The following is a 26,190-nucleotide window of genomic DNA, read 5'->3' on the forward strand; positions in this document are numbered from 1 at the left end:
TAATTTAATAAATTAATAATAAAAAATACACTATAATATTTTTATAGTTGCCATCTTTTGGGTACCACAAATTTATGTATACTCGGAAGGCCTCTACTAAGGTACAAATTTCTTAAGTGCTTTTTGGAAACCTTACCACCTTTAAACATAATCCATTATGTTCAACTAAAACGTGACTAATGTGAAGAAATTCTCAGATACAAAAGAACTAATTTGGTACAAATTTCTTATAACGTGAGCATTTTCATTAAACAAACTCTACCTTTAAAACACGTTGAAACCGTTTGATTTTACCGCTTTCGAGCGGGACCCAAAAAATAAAACTCCAACTGTAGCAGAGCACGTCAATCTTCAAAAAGTTTGCGAAAAGTTGCAGTTCTATTTTATTCGACACGAGTTTGTGTTTTGTTTTTGTTTTGTCCGTTTACCACAAGCTACCAAACTGAGGTAGCTAAGCACACGTGAGTCTCTCAAAGTTTTTAATCGACTGTGGCAGCATTTTTGTGAAACTGAAAGACCTGCAGACAACTCCCTGATCCAAAGTTCTTAGTTCTAATTACTAGAAGACAACTTACAACTACTGGCAAAGCACGCACCATTGTAGTGTATATCGGAATACTGAAAGTATTCGTCTATATGAAACCAACCTCTATTGTTGATAACTATTCCTTATTATCGTTTTCAAAATTGAAAGTTGGTTATAGTGGGTCTTATTGATTTAGCCCGTTTTTGGTTTAAAATCTCTTCGATCTTAACCCATTCAATATAACTTCATTTTTGATGCGTCTAAAGTTTCGCAAAACATCAGATCACCTTTTTTATGAATTGAGAAAATAGATGTGTAACATCATCCTGCTCGAGTTTTCTCTTGCTCCAAAATATGCTTAATTAATTAAGCTAAACTCCTTTCCTAACAGCTTTTCACCTGTGTTTAACCTTTCTGCACTTATTCGATCGAAGTTTTGCAATATGTTCATTATTTCTTGTTCTGGTAATTTTTCATCGATACCTCCGCATTCTAACATTATTTAATCGTGTTTTTCTTTTTCTTCATGTCCATTTAACAGCTCATCGAAGAAACTTTTCTATAAAGACATTACATGATAAGCCTCACTTAGCAGTAGTCTTATTTACTCTCGTTCTGATAGCCGTGTTTTTGCCTGCCCTACTTCTTAATAAAACGACTTAATTTGTTTGATTTTGAATTTTTCTTTGATATCTTGAATTTTTTTTTATTGTATTCTGTTTTCAGCGTTTAACATCTTTTCTTGAGCTCTTTTTATTTTTGTCTGCAGTCCTGTTTTTGGGTTCATTATGATTGAAGATTACTGCTCCTCTTGGTTTTTATTTTGCTTTTACTAGATCTCTAAATACCTCACGAATAACTCCTTCACTTCTTCGGAAAATGCTTTTATAGCCAAGCACTTCGTTTATTTGCCTTCTCCACTACCTATTTCATTATTTTTTCGTTTGTTTGTACTGTTCGTTCAATTCATATTCTTGCAACTCTAATTGTATGTGCTGCTCATCTTTTCTTCTTATGTTTTTATTCTTTAGTTTGCTGCTGTCACGTTTGAGTTCGTTTGTATTTTTCCCCTTCTACTGCAACATAGGTCATTCTTTTAATTAAACTTCATTTTTAATGATATTTTTTTTGTTATTTTAAAAAATCTTTTGCTAGTATTTTTTTTTGTTTAAATAAATTGTGTTGTGTATTGAACAATCTAATACTATAAAAATGTATTATTATTTATTTGAATAACATGTTTAAATGAATTATACACATGAACCTTGAATATAAACAAATTAACAATTATATATACATCGGTTTAGAACGTCTTTCGACGTTGTCCGATACCTAAACACCATCTCTTCCTATCTTCGCAGTCGTTTGTTGTTAAATTTATTTCGCTCATGGACTTGTTTACGCCGTGTTGCCATTCTAATCTTGGTCTTCCTCTTTTCCGTCGACCTATCGGTTGCCATTCTACTACTTTTTTGGGGAGTCTTGTTGCTGGCATCCGTTGAACATGTCCATACCACCTTAATTGTTTCTTCTCTATATCTTGAGTTATATTTCCTTCTATTCCCATACGTTGTTTTATTACATCATTTCTGATTCGGTCTCGTCTGGAAATACCTAAAGATCTCATCGCATCCATCTCTACTGCTTCTATTCGCTTTTTGTTCTTTTCACTAATTCTCCATGTTTCAGCGCCATAAAGTAGAGTAGTTTTAATCATGGTCTCATATATAATAAATTTTCTTCCTTTCGTTATCTCTTTACTCCACAGTATACCATTGAGACATCTTAAGACTTTCTTTGCTTGAGTGATTCGTTTTTCTATTTCCCGTGTATCAGTTCCTGTATTGTCAAAGGCAACACCCAAGTAGTCATAGCTCTGACAGCAGGAAATATGTTGTCCGTTTTCGAGGTCTATGTTATCTGACTCGTTTCCAATACAAAGATATTTGGTTTTTGTTGTATTGACATTCATTCCCCAGTCGTTATATTCTTCTATCAGTTTTCTAAGCATGTACTGCATGTCTTCCCAAAATTGCAAATTAACAATTGCCTAGATAAAATACCAAATAAGCTATACACTACTGAAATGTGAATTTTTGACGATCGACTTCATAGAATAACTTAAATTTACAACAAGATCGAAACTAGTCAGTTTTTTGTCAGTCATGAAAATTTAAAAGATAAAAAAATTAAAAATAAAAGTATGTAATACGCTCTAGAACGAGCTGCTCACGGCTGCAATTAAAAAAATTTATTTACATCTGTTGATTTCAACAACAAAAAACTGTTGGATTTGAAAATGATTATATTATTTTTATATGCGGTTGTGCTATACTGTACATGTTTGTTCTATTCTTGATGACATTTTTTTTATTTTTTATTTTGTTTTTTTTAGGTGTCGTAACGGGCCTACATCTAGCAGAAATGTGTTTTAGACAATACAAAAAAGTCCCCAGATTAATATTGTGGATAATGGTCGAAATAGCTGTTATAGGATCAGATATGCAAGAAGTTATAGGTACAGCCATCGCTCTCTATTTGTTGACAAACAAATTGTAAGTATATCTTTGTCGCTTTACGCGAGAACGCTTTAGTAAAACGTTTTTTGATCGCCTTATACACTAACAGATATCAACCAAAAACTTATTATACATGGTTGACAATATCAAATATTAGGTTAGGTTAGGTTAAATGTTAGGTAAAACCATATACATTTATACAAGATAGACTGATCGTTGCAATACCAGCCCGTTCCCCCAGTGCGACAGAAAAAACTGTCGCAAAGCAGTCCCTGTATCTCTTTCTAATTTGCCAGGTCTATCGACCACGTGACTTAAATGACCAATGAGAAGATAAACCCGGCCTATTAGACAGAGATGCAGGGACTGCCTTGCGTCAATTCTCTCTGTCGCACTGGGGGAACGCGACTGTATTGAAACTATCAGTCTATTTGTATTATATGTCTATGGGTAGAACATTAAGAAATGTTTATTTAGGTATACATGAGAATATTTCTCTAAAATTTCATATCGGGGTTTAGCGGTGTATATGGCGCAGCCAGATGGTTAAATTAGCCGTTCAATTAAACAGCTAGCCCTTTGATTGAATAACGCCATTCAATCACACGACTAGTTATTTTGTCGAATTTTTATGCAATTGCAAGTTCAACGACATGACTGATTAAAAAGCCGCCATATCATTGACGTAATTTGTTTCTTGACCACCGCGCTGCTAGTAGCACCAGTCAACTGGTTGAAAAATAGTCCTTTGATTGGAACGACGCCATTCAACCGAACAACTAGCTATTAAGTCGAAACTTTATGATAATATTCAAAAGTGATTCAACACATTGTTTGCAATATCGAGGCAACCAATGTTGTTCTTGTACAATGATTGTGAGTTAAAATGATAAAAGAGGAATCAAAATAAGTCCTAGTGTTTTTAGAAATCAGAGATAATGGAATTGGTTACGAGCAATCCAACTGAGCTTAAATTTAAAGAAAATTTTGAAGATAAACTGACTGATCATGAAAATTCCCATCAAGGTAATTATTGTAATTTTAATATTTTAACCAATAATTTGCCACTATGGGACGTTTACATTATTTATTCTACACTGAGAGAAAAGACGCCTGAGATTTAACACTCAAAAAAAAAAATAGTTTCTAATAGATATACAGTATCAAAAATGAGTTGGTGGTCCAAACCCTGTAACGATAGTACTGAGATACAGCATCGGAGTTTAAACACCGAGAGATCGAATGTAGCATGAAATGATGAAACTCGAATCACAGAGATATTGCTCGAACAACCTGAAAATCCTGAGAATTGTGAAATCATTACTACTGATACAAATCTAATAACTAATAATGTTCATTTAGAAATTATACTGGCTGAGCCTAGTTCCTCAAATCTAGGTAACAATTACTTTACAAACATGTTGATACAAATATCATTGGCGAAGAATCTATTCAGTTATAGAGGACTGAGTAGATTGAACTAATTTGTGTCACATGTCAGAATCCTACCACTAGCGCCCATAGCTGTAAGTCTTGCATTAACCCTGTTCATGTCACATGTGGATTGTTTGCAGTAGAAGAGGAAGGTTTTGGTTCCACAGTACTGTGTTTTAGATGTAAAACGGAAGAAAACATATTATTTCAGAGAAATGAGGCCAACAAAAGTTTAAAACGTGCAGCTGAAAAAATGGTTGAGAACACAGCAAAAAAACTGACCCAACTACTTATTGGCAGTTATGTCCTGATAAGGACACCGACACCTAAAGTGGATCGCGGATTTTTGGACACCAAAAATATCAACGGAAAAATTGTGGATTTTAGAAATGAAGTTTATAGAATAGGCTCAAAAACAGGAACTATTAAAAATTGGTTTGTGCGACAAGAATTGCTCTCATCAACGGAAAGCTATGATGATGAAATTTTAGATACTCCGATAACTTTACGAGAAGCTGTGACTATAGAATCAAAGTTTGGGGGTAAGGTTTTTAAAAATGCTCGTATACCATCACAAAAACAATGCCGTACTATAAGATGTGCTTGTTTCAATCAAAAAGTTCTTTGTAGATCTAAATGTCGTAGCAGTTTAAGTTGTATCAATAAATGATTTAAATGTAACATGAAAATTATTAATAACCTCATCTGTGAAGTAAACAACATCGTTTTTTAAGTAAGAGATCATAACTCGTTGTTCAATCAAATGAAAGGGCAACTAGATGACTATTTCAATTAGCTGTTTGATTACACGACTGATCGTCGTCTAGCTGACCTGGTAAACGTTATCTTCGTGGTCGTCAGACGCTCGGCTAATCGACATTCAGACATGTGATTGAATGGCGTTGTTCAATCAAAGGGCTAGCTGTTCTATCGAACGACTAATTTAACCATCTGGCTGCGATATATACATCTAACTCCTTAAAAAATAGTTTTCACCAAGCGACACTCTTCCCTAACCCTACAAAAACTGTAGAACCTGTAGATTACATAAAGTGCATAAGAAAGACTTATTTTTCAGTGAAAAAATCAAGATAGTCTTTTCTAAAATGTCCGGGTGATAATTTGTATATTCTACTTACGTTGTCTGTCACTTTATTTATTTTTCTTCGTCTGCCTGACATACTCGGCCCCATGCCCTGGCAAGAACTCAGCAATAACTTCATCACCTGCAATGGGAAATTTTCGATCACTCTCCCCACAACCCAGACCACGCGCCTTCCGATTATCATCTGTTCACGAAACTGAAGGAATTCTTGGTGAAAAGGAGTGTGAAAACGACGAAAAGCTCAAAGATGAAGTGGTACTCTGGCCCAGACGTTTGGCTGTGGAAGACTACAACACTGGAATCAAAAAACTGATTCTACGATACAGTAAATGCCTCTACAATAAAAGCGACTACATTGAAAAATAGCCTAAGGTAATTGACGTCATCTACCGGATAGCCAAACTAAAATAGAGATGAGCAGGATACATAGCTAGAATGACGGATGGGCGATGGACAAAGAGGTTATTGAAATGGAGATTAACAAAAGACAAGAGAGACGGCTGATAATTTAAGAAGAGTAAATAAAAACTGGATGAGAAGGGCGCAAGATAGACGGGGTTGGAAACACGAGGAAGAGGCCTATGTTCAGCATTGGACTTTTGAGACTGGATGATGATAACTGTGACTATGTAAATAAAGTTTTATGTTGATATCTTTTTTTTTAATTTGGTATGCCAAAACGTTCTTTACTTTCTTCTTTCCTACTTTAAACAGAAGGATAAAATTACTATAACTCAATTTTTTTCAGCATACCTTTATGGTTGGGGTGCCTAATAACAATTTTTGACACGTTTACATTTCTCTTTCTGGACAAGTACGGCCTGAGAAAACTGGAACTTCTATTTGGATTCCTTATAGCTGTCATGGGTATTACCTTTGGTTACGAGTACATAGTAGCGCAGCCATCTTCAGCAGAAGTGGCTAAAGGACTCTTCATTCCAATGTGTCAAGATTGCGATTCGCAGGTATTGCTCCAAGCCGTGGGAGTAATAGGGGCCGTCATTATGCCGCATAACCTGTATTTGCATTCGGCTCTGGTGAAGAGCAGAGATATTGATAGGAGTAAACCTGCCAAAATTAAGGAAGCCAATATGTATTATTACATAGAGAGCGCTATAGCTCTTTTGTGTAGTTTAGTCATCAATATTTTTGTAGTTGCTGTATTTGCATATGGGTTGTTTCAAAAGTCTAACAGAGGATTGGTAAGATATAATATTTTTGACATAATAATGTTTATAACTGATATTTTTTCTAGGTGGATCAATGCCAAACAACAAATAATACTTATCTTATTAAACTGGCCATTGAGGAATTTGGGGTAAATATAATTTCTTATTTTATACTAATTTGCTTTAATTTCGATTTCTACTAAAACATTTATTTTTTCTATAATTTTTTTTCTATCGTTGACTTCTTTTTCTTTAAGTGCCATGTTTGTGATCAAACGTTGGCTATCATCATTTTTATAAATTTTTGTAATGTTTGTCTATCAGCTACTCGCGAAATAGTTGTTCAGCTGCGATATCGCATTATTGTTTAATATTGTCTAATATAGTTTAATATCTTAGCCTTAGATAAGGAAGTTATTGGTGAAAGAAATATAAATAAACAAAAATCGTTCCCAAGGCAAAGAACTCCATGGTTTTGTACCGAAGTGAAGGAAAAAAGTCAGTTAAGACACAAGAGGCATACGATAATTAAAAAACAATAAGAAACGAAACACTTGCACTTGTAAGAAAAATAAAACCCTGAAGCTCCAACTACAACTCAAATTATACAAGAACTAATGATTCGGAGGGTAAGTTTAGCAGATGAACAAAAGGGTTTTCATAGTGGAAGATCGTGTACAGATGCAATATTCCTCATAAAGCAGATTACTGAGAACTTACTGGAGTTTAATAGACCAGCAATTATGTGTTTGATTGACTTGAAGAAAGCAGTTAATAGAGTAAGGCTCAAAGATCTGTATAATGGAGAAGTTCCCCTAGATCTCATAAAAACTATTGAAAACATCTACCAATACAACTAAATGGAAGTCAGAATAGATCGACAACTTATAGAAGTTATAGACATAGGCAGCGGAATAAGAAAGGGCTAGTCATTGAGCCCTATGCTCTTTAATTTAGTCATGGATGAAATCATCAAAAGTGTCGACAAAGAAAGAGGATACACCATGGAAAAAAGTAGTAAAAATACTCTGTTACGCAGACGATGCAATATTGATAGCCCAAGATAAAACTAGTCTGCAGAGACTAGCCCACAAACTTAACATAAGAGTAAAATAATTTAATATTACAATCTCAACTCAGAAAATCAAAACAATAGTAATCACCAAAGAACCAACCAGATATAAAATAGAACTCGATAGCATAAGTATTGAACAAGTAATGTAAATAAAATACCTTGAAATTGCACCGCCCAGCTATATAAACCTTGACAATGAAGTGAGGGATCAAGTACAAAAAGTAAATAGATTGGCAGGATGCCTTAATATAACTATATGGCGAAACCGACATATTAACACTGAGATGAAATCAAGAATTTATAAAGCTAGTGTCAGACCAACAATGACCTAGGTATACATCAAAAACAACACCAGACACAGCCACAACACACAGGCTACTGGAAATGGCAGAGATGAGAATACTAAGAAGAATTACAGGAAATACGCTGTAAGATCAAAAGAGGAATAAAGAAATTAAAAGAAAGTGTAACATACAGTGTATAAACGAATGAACACTGAACATAAAAAAGAAAGGAATAACGGCATGAGCAGAATAGAAGAGACTAGTGGGGTCAAAATAGCAAGAGATAAATCACCAATCGGTAGAAGAAGTATCGGACAAGCGCACAAAAGGTGGAGTGACAACCTTTCATAGAGGTACAATACGCCAATGAACAAGCAGAATTGGAAGAAGACAGTCTCAGGGTAAATTTTATTAGATTTGTTTTTGAGTTGTAATGGCATGTTCTACATCATACTTTAAAATTCTTCAGCTCTCGTTAATTTCCTCCAGAGTATTGTCAGTTCTGTTTTCTTCAAACAGTTCCTTGACATATCTTTCCCATTTCTTTAATTTATCCTGGTTGCTTTATATTTTAAGGTGGTTCTATTTCTGGGTTTATAAATTCTAGTATTTCTTTCGCATTACAAATAGCTAAAACAAATCAATCGTTTTGCAACACTGTCAGAAAACATTGTAGCTTGTAGAATAGTTGTAAGTTCTCTAACAGTACAAAATTTCAAATATCCTGTAACGAAAGTGACATATGTTAGACTTAATTTTACTAATCAGGTCTAATATCTTGTTAATTGTCTAATCCATTCATTTGTTCTCCGATATTTTTGTTTTATATGCATATTTTTAAATTACATATTTCTTATTTAAAATACGAATATTTTTTAGACCAGCGATGACTATGTAGACGCAGATATTTACAAAGGCGGCATTTTCCTTGGTTGTGCATTTGGAACAGCCGCAATGTATATTTGGGCAGTTGGTATTCTCGCGGCAGGCCAAAGCTCTACTATGACAGGAACGTACGCCGGTCAGTTCGCCATGGAAGGTTTCTTAGACTTACGATGGTCCAGATGGAAGAGAGTCCTCCTTACCAGATCCATAGCCATGGTTCCTACTTTCTGTACAGCGTTTTTCACTTCGATGTCCGACCTTACAAGCTTAAATGATTACTTAAATGCGGTCATGAGTCTACAGCTGCCGTTTGCTTTGTTGCCGACTATAGCGTTTACTAGCAACAAAAAGATCATGGGAGAGTTTGCAAATGGAATGTAAGTATTCAATTGATTTAAAAACACTTAAAAATTGTTCCAATGTTTCCTTTTCAAATATTAAAACAGCATCTTCTTAATATTACTTCTCCGATGTGTCATCTCATTTGAGATTGGTTTAATTCTTGTCTAGTTGGTCAATTTTCAACCATTCTCTTTATATACTGTTTCCATTTTGTTTTGTATTCTTCTATTTTCTCACTGATCGAAAAGATATTCAGTTCTTTTACTCATCATCATCAACCTGTATGCGTCCACTGCTGGACATAGGTCTCCCTCAGCTCTTTCCATCTGCCTCTGTCTTGTGTGGCTTGCATCCAGTTATTGCTAACACGCTAATTATGAATGTTCTTGGGAAAAACACTTTTTTAAAAACTGAACTTCACAATTAAAACTTTTATTTCGACTTACAAAGATTTTAGTAACAACAATAATAATTTAAATCAGACTATATTTTAAATCAGACTTTTAATTAATCAGACTGAAAAATATTGATTTTAACATGGTGTTTTATAATTTATTAATTGCTGATCTTGCTGTTCAATACGTCGCAATTTAGTCCAGAATGTTCAAGCGGTAGCCCCGTGTTGGAATCCACGTGGTGGAACTTACTGGATGGTAGCGATCATTGTACTGTAACTACTCCATCCCCTGAAGAAGTTTTGTGAGGGACGAACAGAACTGTTGAGTTGGCTTCTTCTGGAGTTTCGTCGCTAGAGTTGGGTTTTTTTGTTATTTGTTTTATACCTGTAACATATATAGAGGCAGATTATTGTAATAAAGATATATAAAGGAGTCATCCAAAAATGGTTATGGCTATGGTTCCATAATTTCGGATTAATTGTCTCTAGATGTTCATCTTCCTTAGAGAATTGATGATTCAAATCCTTAATGATTTGAATTTAATCGCTGTTTGAATATCTATGGTCCTTATTTTGGGAAGCATTAGCGGTTGCTCTGGGATGGTTGTCCTTGAATTTATGTAACTCTGAATTGGGGTTTTGAATTTGTATCTGGGCGGAAGATTGATGAGATAAGTTTGGACGGATAAGTTAAGATTAATAAGATAGGACAAGAAAATGAAGGATAAATTTTCATTTTCAATCAATTTACACGAAAAAGGTAATGGCTAAGTCCATTTTGAACTGCTGTGGTCTTTGCGTCGTACTGGTTTCAATTCTGTCAAATTCTTCTTTTATTGGTAGTAGTTTGAAAAAGGTGTATAAAATCGTGTGTACTAGTATGAATCTTTGCTTGTCCCAGGTTGAGGGGAATTATTCCTGGGTTGTCTTTCAGGTCCTTGATCTTCACTTCCTCTCCCGTCGTCAGGGTGATCCTGTGGGGAAGGTTCAGAATTAGTTTTTGATTTAGGTTGGTGTTTTATGTTTTTCTTGTGAACTGTAGTTTTTGATGTTTTTACAGTCACTTCGTTATTTCTTTTTATATGTTTTGCGGAATATCGCGGAAGTAATTTATTTCTGGTAACTGTTTTTCGTGTATAGATTTTTGTACTTGGTTTATACGTAATAGGGTATTGTCTCGATTTATTTCTATTTTCAATGACTTTATTTTTATTCTCTTGTATTTGCTGGTTTACTTCCTTGTATAATTCCTTTGTTATCTCTCTATGATTTTGGATATAATTGTTCAGTATTACTTTCTGTATGTCAACGTCAAAGGGATCTTTTGCGTCGATATGTCCGTTTAATATGTCGATGGGTCTTAACTTCGTTGCTGAATGTATGGAATTATTGTACCCAATTATAGCGTATAGCATTTGTTCTTTAATCGAGAGCTTTGCTTTGGTGTTCCTTAGGATTCGAAGATGTTCGATTAACGTAGAATGAAATCTCTCAATCATCCCGTTGGATTGCGGATTCTCTGGTGTTGTATAGTGGATTGAGATTTTATGAGAGTCTACAAATTCTTGTATTACTCCATTTTTAAATTCCGTACCATTATCGGCTACTATCATTGTTGGGAGTCCATGATGTGTTATATAAATCAATAGGGCGTTGAGTACATTGATTGCGTTTCCTCCATTTATTGGGTAGGCTTGCCCATATTTCGAAAATGCGTCTATTATGGTTAGAAACTTCTGTCCATCAGCCTGGAATAAATCAATGTGAACTATTTCCAGTGGTTTAGTGGGAGTTGGTGTAACCATAAATTTTGGTTTGGGAGGAAGTCTGTCGTATTTATTTTCTTGACATATATCGCAAAAGTTTATGATATCTTCTATGTCCTTCTTCATATTAGGCCAGTAATATCGTTTCCTTATTTGACTTTCTGTTTCAGCTATTCCTCTATGGTTCGTTTTTCCTTCATGATAGTTTTTTATAATCTCTTTTTGTTGTTCTTCTAGATTAACATCTTCCAATAAAAGATTGCACTTTACTAAGTCATATGCGTTGTTTTTAAAAGTTTTCCTGATAATTTCGCAAATTTCTGCAAAAATTTCTTCTTCTGCTTCAAATAAAATTGCATATTTCTTTTTCGGGTTGAGGTGTTCCTTAAAAATTTTTATGGTATCAGCTTTTAACTGATCTTTCGACAGCTGGATATGATAACGTCTTTTATTCGGAAAGGTTTGTATAATTGCTGGAGGTCGTGGATTGTAGTTGACGATTTTGACTATAATTTGGTTATTGTAGAAGTTAAGTGGTTTTTCCGAAATAGGTATACCAAGAATTGGATTTTCTACTGCTGTATGTATTGTTTCATTTCCGTCTTCGTCCATGTTTTGATCTTCGTTTTCAACAGTATCTTCTGGGATGTTTTCTGGAATTAATTCTGTTGCTTTTTCTTCTACAATCTCGTCGATTATTCGATCTGCATCTGGATTATTAGTCGTTGACCATCCATCGTCTTCCATGTCTACTAAATCATCAAAGACTTCCTTAATTTGTGAATCGATGTCCTTAGTTTCCTTTGTGTGTATTTCGATTCGAGAGAGTGCGTCCGCATTTGTATTAGCTTTGCCTTTTTTGTAAATTACTTCGTAGTCAAATTCTTCTAATTTTAATCTCCAACGTACTAGTTTGGAGTTGGGTTCCTTTAGGGAGAATAGATATTGCAAAGGACGGTGGTCTGAAAGTATTTTAAATTTTCTTCCAAATAGGTAAGGTCGAAAATACTTAGTTGCCCACACCATTGCTAACATTTCCTTTTCTATTGTGGAGTACTTGGTTTCGGTTTCATTTAGTGTCCTGGAAGCAAAGGCAATTGGTTTATCACTGCCAACTGGTCCTTGAGAAAGTACTGCACCGATAGCGAAGTTACTGGCATCTGTTGTGAGGTTAAACGGTTTGGAAAAATCTGGATATTGCAATAACGGCTCATTCATTAATAATTTCCTGCATGTTTCAAAGCATTCTACGAATTCGGATGTATGTTCGATCTTTGCATCTTTTTTCAGGCATCTTGTTAGAGGTTTCGTGATTTTTGCGAAGTCTCGAATAAACTTTCTGTAATATCCCAGTAGTCCAAGAAATCCTCTTATTTCTTTTGCTGTTTTCGGTATTGGGTATTTTTCTATTGCTTCAATTTTCGCTGGATTCGGTTTTATGCCTTCTTGTGTGACTACGTGTCCTAGAAAATTAACTTGTTTTTTTAAGAATTCGCATTTGTCGACTTGGATTTTTAGTCGGGCTTCTCTTAGTCGTTGAAATACTTTTGTGAGATTTACTATGTGTTCCTGTAGTGATGTTGAATATACTATTACGTCGTCCATATAGACGAGGCATATTTCTCCTTGAAGTCCCTTCAATACGTTGTCCATCATACGTTGGAACGTGGACGGAGCGTTCTTAAGTCCAAAAGGCATTCTTAAATATTCATAGTGTCCATTTTCCACATTAAATGCTGTTTTGGGAATGTCTTCTTCAGCCATCTCGATTTGATGAAATCCGCTTGCTAAGTCGAGGGTCGTAAAATATTGACATCTTCCCAATTTGTCCAAAATATCGCTAATGTGAGGGATTCTGTATCGGTCGTCAATTGTTTTTTCGTTGACCTTTCTATAATCTACTACTATCCTCCACTTTATTTTACCGGATGAATCGGGTTTCTTTGCCACGACCCAAATGGGCGAGGACCATGGCGATTGACTTGGTCGAATGATCCCTTGCTCTAACATTGAAGAGATTTGTTTCTTTACTTCTTCCTTGTGTACATACGGATACCGGTATGATTTCGTATATACAGGCTCTTCATCCTTGGTTCTGATGTGGTGTTTAACTTCGTTAGTAAAGCTGAGAGGAGTGTCTGGTTGGTGAAATATATCGGAGAATTTTCGGCATAGGTGGCGAACTTGTTCCTCTTCTTCTTCGTTAAGATGTTCGGTTTTAATTAAGTCGTCGATATCTTGTCTGTAGTCTGGTCTGGAGGTTGTTTCCATGGAATATATATGGAAATCTTGAATGTCTATTTTATTGCTTTCGAGTGGTTCCATAAGAGAAAGATGAATGGGTTCTGACGTGAAGTTGGCAATTTCGGTCCAGGCGAGGTGGTTCTCGGCGTTAGTAAGGGCTTCTCGTACTACGACGCCTTGTACTTTTTGGGTAGGAATAATGATGGTTCCTTTTTCTTCTTTGACAGGAATTTTCACTTGGCTAATAGAATTTGCTTCCAAATGAATGGAATAAAATTGTGTTTTATTTGTTTCGTAATATTTAATGGGGATTGTAGAATCTTTTGTAACTAGAAGCGATTTAGGGAAGTTTAATTGGGCTTTGAAGAGTTTTAGATTGTCGAGGCCAATAAGACCATCGAAAGTTTTGTGAAACTTAAAAAGGTAAAATTTCATTTTGCTGTCAGAATTAAATTCTGAAAATGATGGAATTTCGGCACAATATTTTTGGGAATAGTTTTGAAAAATTGATGTGACGACAAAGGGTTCATGTTTTATGTAACTTGGAAAATATGAAGAAGCTATTTCTGGGTTAAGAAATGACTTTGTGGATCCTGTATCGATTAAAAGTCGTAAAGAAGGCTTAGAGATTTCGATGTAGGGTAGCTCCTTCTTTTTGGGAAATGAATGAAGTTCAATTACGTTCCGATTGCTTCTGGTGGGTCCTCTCGAAAATTTACGTTTTCTTCGTATTCGGTTGGTTGATTTTCGTATGTATCTTGTAGAAAATTGTCGTATTCAGGTTCGTAGTAATCATTGTAGTTGGCATTCTCTTCTTGCTCATCTCCGTGGCATTGTATATTGTAAAGTTCTTCTACGGTGAATTTTGGCTGTGCTCGGTAATTTGGTGTAAAATTTGGACGGCCTCTGGTTGTGGTTTCTGATATTCCACTCATAGGTGTTGGTCTAGACTGTTTTGACTGTCCAGGTTTGGGTGCCCATACATTTGACTGGTTCTGAGTCCTGAATGCTGGAGGGTTTGAATTTTGTCTAAATTGATCGAAGTTTTGTTGCCGATGTGGTTGCTGAAATTGATTCTGCGGATAGAATTGTCTCATTGGTTGCTGCCATCGTGGAGGTGCAAAATTTGTCTGTTGGTACAATGGTTTCTGGATTTGTGCAGGCATCTGCTGTCTCTGAGGTCGGCGTTCTTGATAATTTTCGCTTCTTCCTGATGTTGAAGGTTGACTTATTTGGTTTTTTTGAAGATATCGAACATTATTTTCTTCCTGTACGTATTGTATTGCCGTGGCTAAACTTCCTGGTCTCATTGCTCTGATAACAGAGCCCATTGGTTCTCGTAGGCCTGCTAAGAATGTTGTAAGAGCTTGTTGACGGAAAAATTCTGGTTTGCTCCTTTTAATATCGGCATTTATGGTATGTAATTCTAGGTAATTATTAATACAGCTTAAAAGTCCCATGATTTTTTCATAAAAATGCATAATAGATTCTGTTGAGCCTTGTCTTAAATTTACTAGATCCCTTGTAAGCGAATTTTCGTCTCTCTGGTCTCCGAAATTTTGAATTAATGCGTTTTTTATTTCGTCCCAACTTTCGCATCCATATACAGATATAACTTCCTTGGCTCTACCTGTTAATTTACTGATAATACCATGAAGCAAAAATTTGTTTTGTATATTAGCTGCATTAAGTCTGTCATAATAATGGTTTAGAAGTATTGTAGAGACTTTAATAAATTCGTGTAATTCATTTGGATTTCCGTCAAAATTTGGAAGAATGCATAAATTTTTAACGTCAAATTGTGGAACTGCCATATTTTAAAAATTTTCAATATAATATATAGTCAATAGTCAAATAGGTATAGTAATTTTCAATAATTAATATATAAATATATCACTCTTAATCTACTTATTTTCTATCTATAAATCTCTATGTTTATTAATATATAGTATTTATTAAGCTATTCAATTTTGTCTAAATCTAACTCTAAAGTCAATCTAAGGACTTAGAGAAGATATTTTTAAATTACTTTAATCTTTGTGTTAATCTATTCAAATCTTTGTTTTATTTATCTTCTAATTTAGCTCTGATTCAATCTAAGGACTCAGAGGAGTCTGATTTATTAAGAATTCTTTCAAAATCTAATCTTCTTAATTCTAAGTAATAATAAAATCGCTTACAGGATAAAGACGATGCCGATGTGCATTCCTTTGCTCCTGAAGGCTTCTTCTAAATTCTAATTCTCTAATTCCCTCGGGTGAACTCTGCAGACGGTTTCCCTGGGGCTGGTTCTTGAAACAGTGGACAAACACTTGAAAGTGACGAGGATCTATAAAGACTCTTCCACTTCCGTACTGACTCTGCGCCAATTATGAATGTTCTTGGGAAAAACACTTTTTTAAAAACTGAACTTCACAATTAAAACTTTTATTTCGACTTACAAAGATTTTAGTAACAACAATAATAATTTAAATCAGACTATATTTTAAATCAGACTTTTAATTAATCAGACTGAAAAATATTGATTTTAACATGGTGTTTTATAATTTATTAATTGCTGATCTTGCTGTTCAATACGTCGCAATTTAGTCCAGAATGTTCAAGCGGTAGCCCCGTGTTGGAATCCACGTGGTGGAACTTACTGGATGGTAGCGGTCATTGTACTGTAACTCGCTTCAGATCGTCAGTCTATCTAGTTGGTGGGCGTCCTCTGCTCCGTAATGCTTCTTGTCTTGGTCTCCACTCGACAATACGTTTTGTTCATCGGTTGTCTTATAATCTGGCGACTTTCCTGCTCAATTAAGTTTTAGCGACGCGATTTTTTTGATGGCGTCTGTTGTTTTTGTTCTACGGCGTATTTCTTCGTTTGGGATTTGGCTTCTCAGAGAGACACCCAACATCTGGCGCTACATAACCATCTGAGTCACGCGAATCTGAGTACAGGTAACACACATTGGTCAAAGATTTTCCTTTTGAGGCATATGGGTAGGTCCGATTTAAATATATAGTTTAATTTACCAAATGCTGACCAGGATACTCCTATGCGGCGTAGGAGCTCACATGTCTGGTTATTTCTGCCCAACCGAATTTCATTTCCTAAGTACTTGCACATTTGTACATACCATGCAGTCTTCACAATATCCCTTCCATCAATAGCAATATTTCGATTTAGCACCAGATTAGTCATTATTTGCGTCTTGTTCATATTAATCTTTAGTCCAACCTCCAAGGAAGCGTGATATAATTTTTCAAACAATATTATTGCATCATTCATACGATCGGCTATAAGGATGATGTCATCTACAAATCTCAAATGACTGAGCTTCTCTCCATTTATGTTGATACCATGCTCATTTAGATGTGCCTTCTTACAAGTATGTTCTAAAATCGTCGTAAATAGCTTTGGAGAGACTGTGTCTCCTTGCCGTACTCCACGCTGTATACAGAATTTATTTGTTTTATGTTCAGATAGTCTTACGTTAGCTGTGACATTTTGGTAGGTATATTTGATTATGCTACTGTAGCGATGGTGTATTCGGCATTCTTTCAATGCTTTTAAAATTTTCTGATGGCTTTTGGTATCGAATGCTTTCTCGTAGTCCATAGTAATATCAGTGCCAATGGTTTGTTGTAGGTATTCGACAGACTTCTCTATCAGGTTCTTTATCACTAGTAACTGATCTTAGTGCTGTATCCCGATCTATATCCAGCTTGTTCTCTAGGCCGATACAAGTCTAGCTTAGCGTCCAGTCTTTATTTGATAATTTTTGTGAAAAGTTTATATATGTGTAAAAGCAAACTGATACGACGGTAGTTTTTTTAGATCTGTTATGTCTCTTTACTTATGTAATAAAATAATGACTGCATTGTTCCATTGAGAAGGAATTTTTCCTTTGTAGATGCATTCGGTGAAAAGCTTGGCCGAAGCCTGGATAACTTTATTTCCACCTAGTTTGATCGCTTCGATCACTACTCCGTCATCGTCAGGAGATTTGTTATTTTTGATTTCTAAAAGTGCCGTGTTTATGCCGATGATGTTCCATTTTATTCTTGTACGCTCTTCATCCAGTTCCATTATCTTCTGGTCTGATATGAGTTCTAACATTGTGTGAAGTAATGACGTGTATGAGTGACGTTGCGGGACCGAATAAGAAACGAAGATCTGCGAAGAAGGACGAGTATTCCTGATGTTGTGGAACGCATAGCGGAACTTAAATGGAATTGAGCAGGCCATGTAGCGAGAATGCATGACTCACGATGAACGAGTAAAATTACACATTGGAGGCCAAGAGCAGACAAACGTAGTAGAGGAAGACCACCTACACGTTGGGCTAACGACATCAGGCATATCACGAAAAATTGGCAAAAAAGAGCACAAAATCGCAAAGAATGGAGGAGTTTAAGGGAGGCCTATGTCCAGCAGTGGACGTAAAAAATGAAGGCTGGATAATGATGATGATGAAGTAATAGCCCAATTTTTTCCGGGGATTCTTAGCACCCTCTGCTCCAAACCTGTTCCAACCGCTACCTTGGTTGGGGGTGTTAAAGCCGCTGGAGACTTAGGGCCGTTCAGTAGTTTCGTCTTTCATGGAAAATACCTTTTGGGGGTTTTAAGCCATTAAAACGCCACGCTAGTGCTAGTTGGCGAGTTGGTTTGGAAGTGGAAGGATGAAAGAGTGGAGATGGTAATGCTTTGGGTTTGGCCATGATTTCCTCGGGGAAGGGCTGAGGAAATCTATGAGCTCGCGTGTACAGGTGTCCTACTCCTGTAATAGATATATCTCCTGTCGGGATCGCAGAGAAGTATTCACCCGCTACTCCTACGTTCTTCTACTTTATGTCTATTAAATCTTTCAGTTATCTGAGAAATCTCATTTCGTTTCCTTGAATTTATAGAGTAAGAAGTAATATACATATAACAGAGTAGGCAGTAACGAGTTGCATTTTAACTTAACTAATACGTTACCAAATTTTAAACTCTTGTCTCTGTTAGCAATAAACAATCCGACAATATATAATGGTTCGTTGTTTATTTGATCTGGTTCAGTTGATTTTAAACTATGAATGGTTTTGCATTGTTATATGGTAAATTACATATAACGTTTGTTCTTCTAAGTACTCTTCTATATAAGTATTATATCACAGATTCTCATATTGTTGTCGATTGACACGACAAAACTCTCTCTCTCTCTCTTGAGCTATTCTGAACAGCTATTTAACTCTCCGTATCCCGGTCCATTCTCTGATATTACAAGATATTTTCCTGGATTTGACACTATTAATCAGCTTATCAGTAGCTTCTGCTCTGTTGAGAAGTGCTTAATTTGTCTACTTAGCCATTCACGGTATTTTTAGTGTTCCTTTATACAACCACATTTCAAAATCTTCTAAGCGGCTAGTAGTAGATATTTTCTACTATTAGCCGCTTAGTAGTAGATAGTAGATATTTTCAAGGTCCATGTTTAATAGTAATAAATAGTAGATATTTCAAGGTCCATGCTTTGACTCCATATACGACAACTCACCATAGATGGCAACATTTAATCAAGCGTATTCAAAGTTGAAGTTTCAAGTTATCGTTACAGAATAGTGACCACATTTTTATAAAAATTGCACGAACCATCTCAATTCTATATTTGATCTCTTTATTTGGATGTACCTAATTGTTCAGTTGTACAACAACCTAGATTATTTAAAACTGGATACTCTTTGTATTGGTTGTCTATTGGTATCTATTTGTAATTGTATATTTTGAAAAGGTATCTAAGCGACTAAATACCATGTATTTTGTTTTTTCTTTCTAGTTATTCTTTTTGTGCAGACATGACTGTCTGTTTTTCATTATGCCTTCAGTAGGTTGTTGTTCCATCGTTTTCGAAGTCTTACCACTGATCGCCTTCCTATTAGGAAAGTGTCTCTCGCTGTTTTTACTAATCTATTTGTTCTCACTCGGGTTATATGATTGTTCCATTCTACTCTTCTGTTACTATCCAATCCTTAATGTTCTTTACCTTGCATCTCCGTTTGTACTTCTAGCTCTGTCCCATAGTGTCTCATCATCGATTTTTCTAATGGTTTTCATCTGGTGTTTCTAGCATTATATTTGTCCTCCTCAATATTATTAATCTATTGACTGTTTTTTTTAATTCTGCCCTTCATTTCTTTCATATTTGGTTTTAGAACAATTAGTTTTTAGTCCCATCTCTATCCCACCGTGTTAGTGGACTTTATAAGACATTGCAGTCCATTTAAGTCATCTCTCAATATAACTGTGTCGTCTGCGTATCTGATGGTATTTATCAGTTTTCTATTAATTTTTATACTATCCAAGTTGTGCAAAGCACGTTTAAAAATTCTATCAGAATATAAATTAAACAATAGTGGGAACAGCACACAACTCTGCCTGACTCCCTTTAGAATCTTACACTCTTTTATTTTCTTCTGCATCAAATGTATTTTCTTCAATAAAAACGGCAAAGACATATTTACGTTGATCTCGACATTTCTGTAGCAAAACATTCAGTGTAAAAAATTTTTCTCTAGTTCCCATTCCATCTCTAAATCTAAACTGCGTTTAATCTTGACCTTCACACCTATTCCTTATTCTATTGTGGATGATACGTAGGAATATCTTCAAGACTTATAAGTTTATAGTCACTACAGTGTTTAGGACTTTTTTTTGTGAAATTATTAATTTAGACCTCAACCAGTTATCTGCGATTTCACCAGTTGGTTACACATGATTGAGAACCTTAACTAATATTTTAATGTTTTCTTCGTTAATTAGTTTTAAGATAGGTATCTGCTGGTATGTTATCATGGCCAACAGCTTTCCTGTTCTTTGCCTACTTTATAGCATCCACTACTTCTACCTTTAGTATTTCTGGTCGTTCTTCTTCATCTAATGCCTATTGGTCTTCTGGTCATTTATTTATTTGGAATTTATTTTTCATTTATCGTCATTTTCCCGAGTCGAGTCTATTATTGTATGATGAGTTTTCGTATGTTAGAGGCCAGCTATTTCTGTTTATTTGAATGTGTCGTGTTTGTAATCTAATTCTTTCATTTTAATGCATTTATTCTCCATCCACTTTTTTTTCGTGATCACTATCTTATATTTTATTAATTTCTGTTTTTTTTCCTTATATTCCTTCCTGTTGTTTCTTTGTTCTCTTCTCTGCTTCATCAATTTAAGAATTTCGTTGGCCATCTATTGTTATTTGTTTGTCTTTGATTCTTTTTAGTATGTTTGATATTATTTTTGAGATATAGTCTTTAAACAATTTCCATATTTCTGCACCATTGCCTTCATGTATTATTTTACTAAACTGGTCATTAAGATCTTCTATTTGTTTTTTATTATATTTACTTTTGATGTTTTCGGACTTTTTAAAATTATTTTGAGCTTGACTTTGATGTCAGCTAATTATCTCCTGGTTCCTTCCATGTATTTATATATATATATATATATATATATATATATATATATATATATATATATTATATATATATATATATATATATATATATTATATATATATATATATATATATATATATATATATATATATATATATATATATATATATCTTTTTTTCTTCTATTCAATTATTTTATAATTTTGTGGACGAAAATTTATCTCCCATGTAAATGTTTTCCAATTTTACCAACAAACTTCTCCCGTGATTACTGTTCTTAGAAATATTTATTTTTTACTTCATTCCAATCTTTATTTGTTTTCTTCAGTCTGATTTTGCAAGTACTCGTAATATGCCCGTTTTTTTTCAATTGTTGTAATTTCTACTTGTTGGTTCTATTGTTTTAACCCTCTTCTGCTTTTTATTTTTTTCTTGTCTAAGGTCTCATAAGCTGCTTATTCGATACATGTTCTCAAATTCTCCCCATCACCTTGTCTATTCGGTTTCCTAGATTGTTGTTCCAGATATTGATTTAAGCGTCGTTGGTAAAGAAATTTTTCTCTTTAGCCTGTATTCACCTATTTATGGACATATGCCTTTTATTTCCTTCCACTGATTTCTATACTGCGCGATTTGTATCCACTGTTTACCTGCTATTTCTCTTATGTCGTCTATCCATCCTTTCTAAGATGTATGGGTAAGTCTTTATTTTACCGAATGCCGCCTATGTTAACCTTACACCTCTTGAAATTTCTGTTTTTTTGGTTTCCAATGCCAAATTTGTACTCACTGACTTTTTCAGTTGGGTGCTTATTTATGAAGACGTAAGAGTCAATATCTTTACTGCTCAGTATTTTTGTTTTGTGCAATTCATTTGACGCGCTATATTTTCAGATGTTTTGTTTAATTATTTTATACAAAGATTTGCATTTTCTGCTATCAGAACCATGTCATCTGCGAAACTCAGATGGTTCAAGTATGTGCAGTCAATATTTATGCCTTTCGTGTGCCACTTTCGTTTTTAAAGACCTCTTCGAGTGTTAACGTGAATAATTTAGGCGATATCGTATCTTCTTGTTTACCTCCCGATATCTTCTTCTTTAGGTACCGTCTCCTCTAAGGAGGTTGGGAATCATCACAGCTATTTTCACTTTTGAGATTGCAGCTCTGAACAAGTCGACCGAACTGCAATTATACCACTTTCTCAGATTGTTGAGCCAGGAGATGCGTCTTCTTCCAATACTTCGTTTTCCCTGCATTATGGTTTGTAGCAACACATATTTATCCCCTCTCATAACGTGGCCGAGATACTGTAACTTTCTTATCTTAATCGTATTCATGATTTCCTTTTTCATCTTTCTGAGGACCTCAACATTTGTTATTCGGTCTACCCAACTTATTTTTAATATTCTTCGGTAGGTTCACATCTCGAACGCTTCAAGTCAATTGCTCACCTCTTTCTTTAAGGTCCAGGCCTCCATCCCATACAGCAGCACCGAAAACACATATGAACGTAATATTCTTATTTTGAGTTGCAAACTAAGGTCTCTACTGCATAATACTTTTCTCATCTTACATAATACTTTTCTCCCCGATATACTGGTATTTTATTAGTTTTGCTGTATTCATCTATTGCAATGTGCATTGAGGAGTTTTCGTATATGTTTTGTATTATCTAGCTAAATGTACCTAGAGTCAATTGCATTTCTAGTTCTTTGCATTTTCTAGGGATCTTATAACTGACCAAGTTTCAATAAAATCGAAGGCTTTTGATAATCTATAAAAGTTAAGTGCAACAGTACATTTTTCGATTAGCATTCGTAGATAATGAAGGTGGTCGATTGTGTTGAATGCTTTCCTGAAACCAGTCTGTTTTTCCGCTTGGTATAAGTCTAGTTTTTGGTTAAAAGGTTTGCGATCACTTTCATGAATAGCTTATAGAGGTGGGACAAAGAACTATTACACTGAAAAGATGATTCATATCTAACTGATCTAAACAAGAATAGTGACAAGTGTTATATTTATAAATATAAATCTGCTATTTACTTTTGTTTCAGAATTCTAAACGCTGTGTCGATATGTCTGGCAGTCATCATAATCTCAATCAACATCTTCTTCGTGTCAGAAAAACTATATGAAGCCAATTTGCCGTTATACGCTCTCGTGATAATATGTATAGTGGCTGTTGGCTACTTTATACTCGTTGTTTATATCTCTATCCACCTCTATGTTGGAATGGTTGGAATAGGACTAAACGAAAAAAACTCGTACGTGGAAAAATTCGTGATGGTACCTATGAAAACGCCTCAAATTGCAAACCCGTAATTTATTGTATTTTTTTATGTAAATATATTTTTTTATAAAACATACGTTTTTTTCTAACCTCAATTGAAAATTTCAATGATTGCTTTTTGAAGATTATTATTGTGGTAAGTAATAAAATGATAGAGAAAAGAAAAGATGTCCAATTACAACGTAAAATAAGAAGTAACCAGTGTATTTGAACAAAAAATAAAGTTGACATCAAGCAAGGAGGAAACTACTGAGGAAAACTGGCCGAGAATTAAAGCTATATTAAAGACCGTTCAAGAAACAAAATTACTAGTCAGGCTATTTTGAAAAACGAGCCAGGGAGTCGTCCCAACCATCAACCGACCCGGTTTCAAAACCGCCAGGCGGCGCGCATTGCTCTGTCTGTCACTACCCATTAGATCAACACTACATGCTCATTTCCGGTATAACCGGAAGTGGCACATGCCTGCCAAAATATTTTTTTAAGTTCGTTATAACTTGTAATTTCCTTAAACTCCTAAGTAGTTTCCGATATATACACAGCGAAAACACGCTGTAAAGTACATTTTTAAAAATTTTTAACGTCTTTACTATTGTTTTTTTTAATTTGCCATTGCATTATCGATTTTCTGGTTTTCTAGCGTATCAATGCATTACGGTAGGAAACAATGGAAAGAGTAACACCGATCTGTAAGTTCCCATCTTTTACGGCCGACCGATCCACTAGCACAGTGTTTCCCAAAGTGGGGGTCGCGACCCCCTGGGGGGTCGCCATGAGGTACTAGGGGGGTCGCCGAACATTTCTAAAATAAGACAAAAGCACCACTTTGTTAGATCATGTATTTTTATTTTAACAACGCTGTAAATAGAAATTAACAATTAATTATCAGATCAAATATAAAACTAAATATTAAAGTCCGTAAAAATAAAAGAGTAAAACAAAGTCAAATATTATAATCTTAATGAGAGCTATGCGCCTATTTCTGTGAAACTAATCTTTCAAATCTAGGTTGTGTATTGGAGACACACACAATTATATAATTTTCAAGTACGAGACGATTTCTAACTCTTGTTTTAATGGCAGTCATAGACGAGAAACTTAACTCACACAAATATGATGTTACAAATGGAACCAAACATTTTACAGCTTCACTCGCCAACTGGGGGTATTCCTGCATCTTTTCGGTCAAAAATTGGTCCGAGTTCTGGGGAAAAAATTGGAGCTTCAACATTCCATCACTTGATATTTCAATAAGTTTTTCTTTCATGTTTATTGGTATTTCAACATGCTGAAATCGGCTAAAAACGGATTTAGTATCCATCTGCAACTGTCGTAACTGTTTTGAATTTCTTCGGGGAAATAATCACAGAGCTGTTGTTTTAAATTGAGCAAAGTAACATGCATGGCAGCAAAAACTTGTTCAAAATTTGTAGCACTGTAATTGGATACATTTTCCATAATTTCCTGAAGGCACTGGAATGAATCGAGTTGTTTTTTGCCAAGTGAGGTCGGCCATAAATCGATTTTTTTTAGAAACGCCTTAATTTTATCTGTGGCTGTAATTATATTAATGTCGCGACCTTGTAAATTACTGTTCAAAATATTTAATTGCTCGAAAATATCAGCAAGGAAACCTAGTTTCAGAAGCCAAATAGGATCGGAAAATTGATTTTCATATGGGGACTTCTCATCTTTCAAATACATTAAAAGCTCTGCTCTTAAGTGAAATACTCTTTTTAAGACGTTGCCCCTTGAAAGCCACCTTACTTCGGTGTGATAGAGAAGATTTTCAAATAAAGCACCCATGTCTTCGCAAATTTTTCTAAAAATAAGGGTCTGCAAAGCTTTTCCCTTAATGGAATTTACAAATTTAATGATGGTTTTCATAACACAGTCCATTTCAGGAGGTAAAGCTTTGGACGCAAGAACTTCTCAATGTAAAAAACAATGTCTCCATTTGGCATTAGGCATTATTTTTAGTAATTTGACGATAAGACCAGATTTATGTCCTGTCATAGCTTTAGCGTCATCTGTGCATATAGCAATACATTTACCCCAGTCAATATCATATTTACTTGTACGTTTCACAAAAGTGTCGAGTTTTTCCAAAACTCCAGACTTCCAAACATTTTCCAGTGGTATTGGTCTCCAATGGGGAACAAAATAAAATATCTTCTTGAATGCCATTATTTGTATCATATCTTACAAACGTAATGAATTGGGCACAGTTAGATATATCTGAGGATTCGTCCATTTGAAGAGAGAAGTACGTGCATTTATTAAGATTTTCCACAACTTGCGCTTGAATATCTTCTGCCATATCACTAATTCTTCTTTGAATAGTATTATTTGACAGAGGTATTGTATTTAATTTAGCAGCCTCTCTTTCCACACACATTATATGTACCATTTCAACAGCTGCTGGAAAAATCAGATTTTCAGCAATTGTGTGCGGATTACTAGTTTTGGCAACACGATAAGCAACTTTGCTAATAATGCTTTTTCATTAGTAGTGGTTGCCAAGGGAAAACTGTCTTGCTGTTTGTGAAGGACGTTCAGCTTTCTTTCAAAGAATTCTACGGGCTTGTCTTTTTTATCTGGATGTTTGCTATTTAAATGTCGAAGTAACTTTGATGGCTTCATGCTTTCTTTTGACAAGACTTCCACAAATTGTGGTTTATTGGAAATAACGGTAAAACCATATTTAAGATATTCACCAATGTAGAATCTGTT

The 26,190-nt window shown here is 34.9% G+C and overlaps 1 protein-coding gene across 1 annotated transcript in view; it reads left to right on the forward strand.

Annotated features, from left to right (window-relative positions):
* LOC140447278 (protein Malvolio-like) overlaps window positions 1-23,529 on the forward strand; it is a 64,594-nt gene extending 41,065 nt beyond the window's left edge. The window contains exons 3-7 of the mRNA XM_072539850.1: window positions 2,922-3,081; window positions 6,333-6,786; window positions 6,840-6,902; window positions 8,992-9,374; window positions 23,222-23,529. Coding sequence (XP_072395951.1) covers window positions 2,922-3,081; window positions 6,333-6,786; window positions 6,840-6,902; window positions 8,992-9,374; window positions 23,222-23,489 — 1,328 coding nt within the window. The 3' untranslated portion in view covers window positions 23,490-23,529. The remainder of the gene's footprint in view (window positions 1-2,921; window positions 3,082-6,332; window positions 6,787-6,839; window positions 6,903-8,991; window positions 9,375-23,221) is intronic.
* Window positions 23,530-26,190: the final 2,661 nt, after the last annotated feature.

This window comes from Diabrotica undecimpunctata, chromosome 1, assembly GCF_040954645.1.
Source record: "Diabrotica undecimpunctata isolate CICGRU chromosome 1, icDiaUnde3, whole genome shotgun sequence".
In the NCBI taxonomy this organism is placed as follows: Eukaryota; Metazoa; Arthropoda; class Insecta; order Coleoptera; family Chrysomelidae; genus Diabrotica; species Diabrotica undecimpunctata.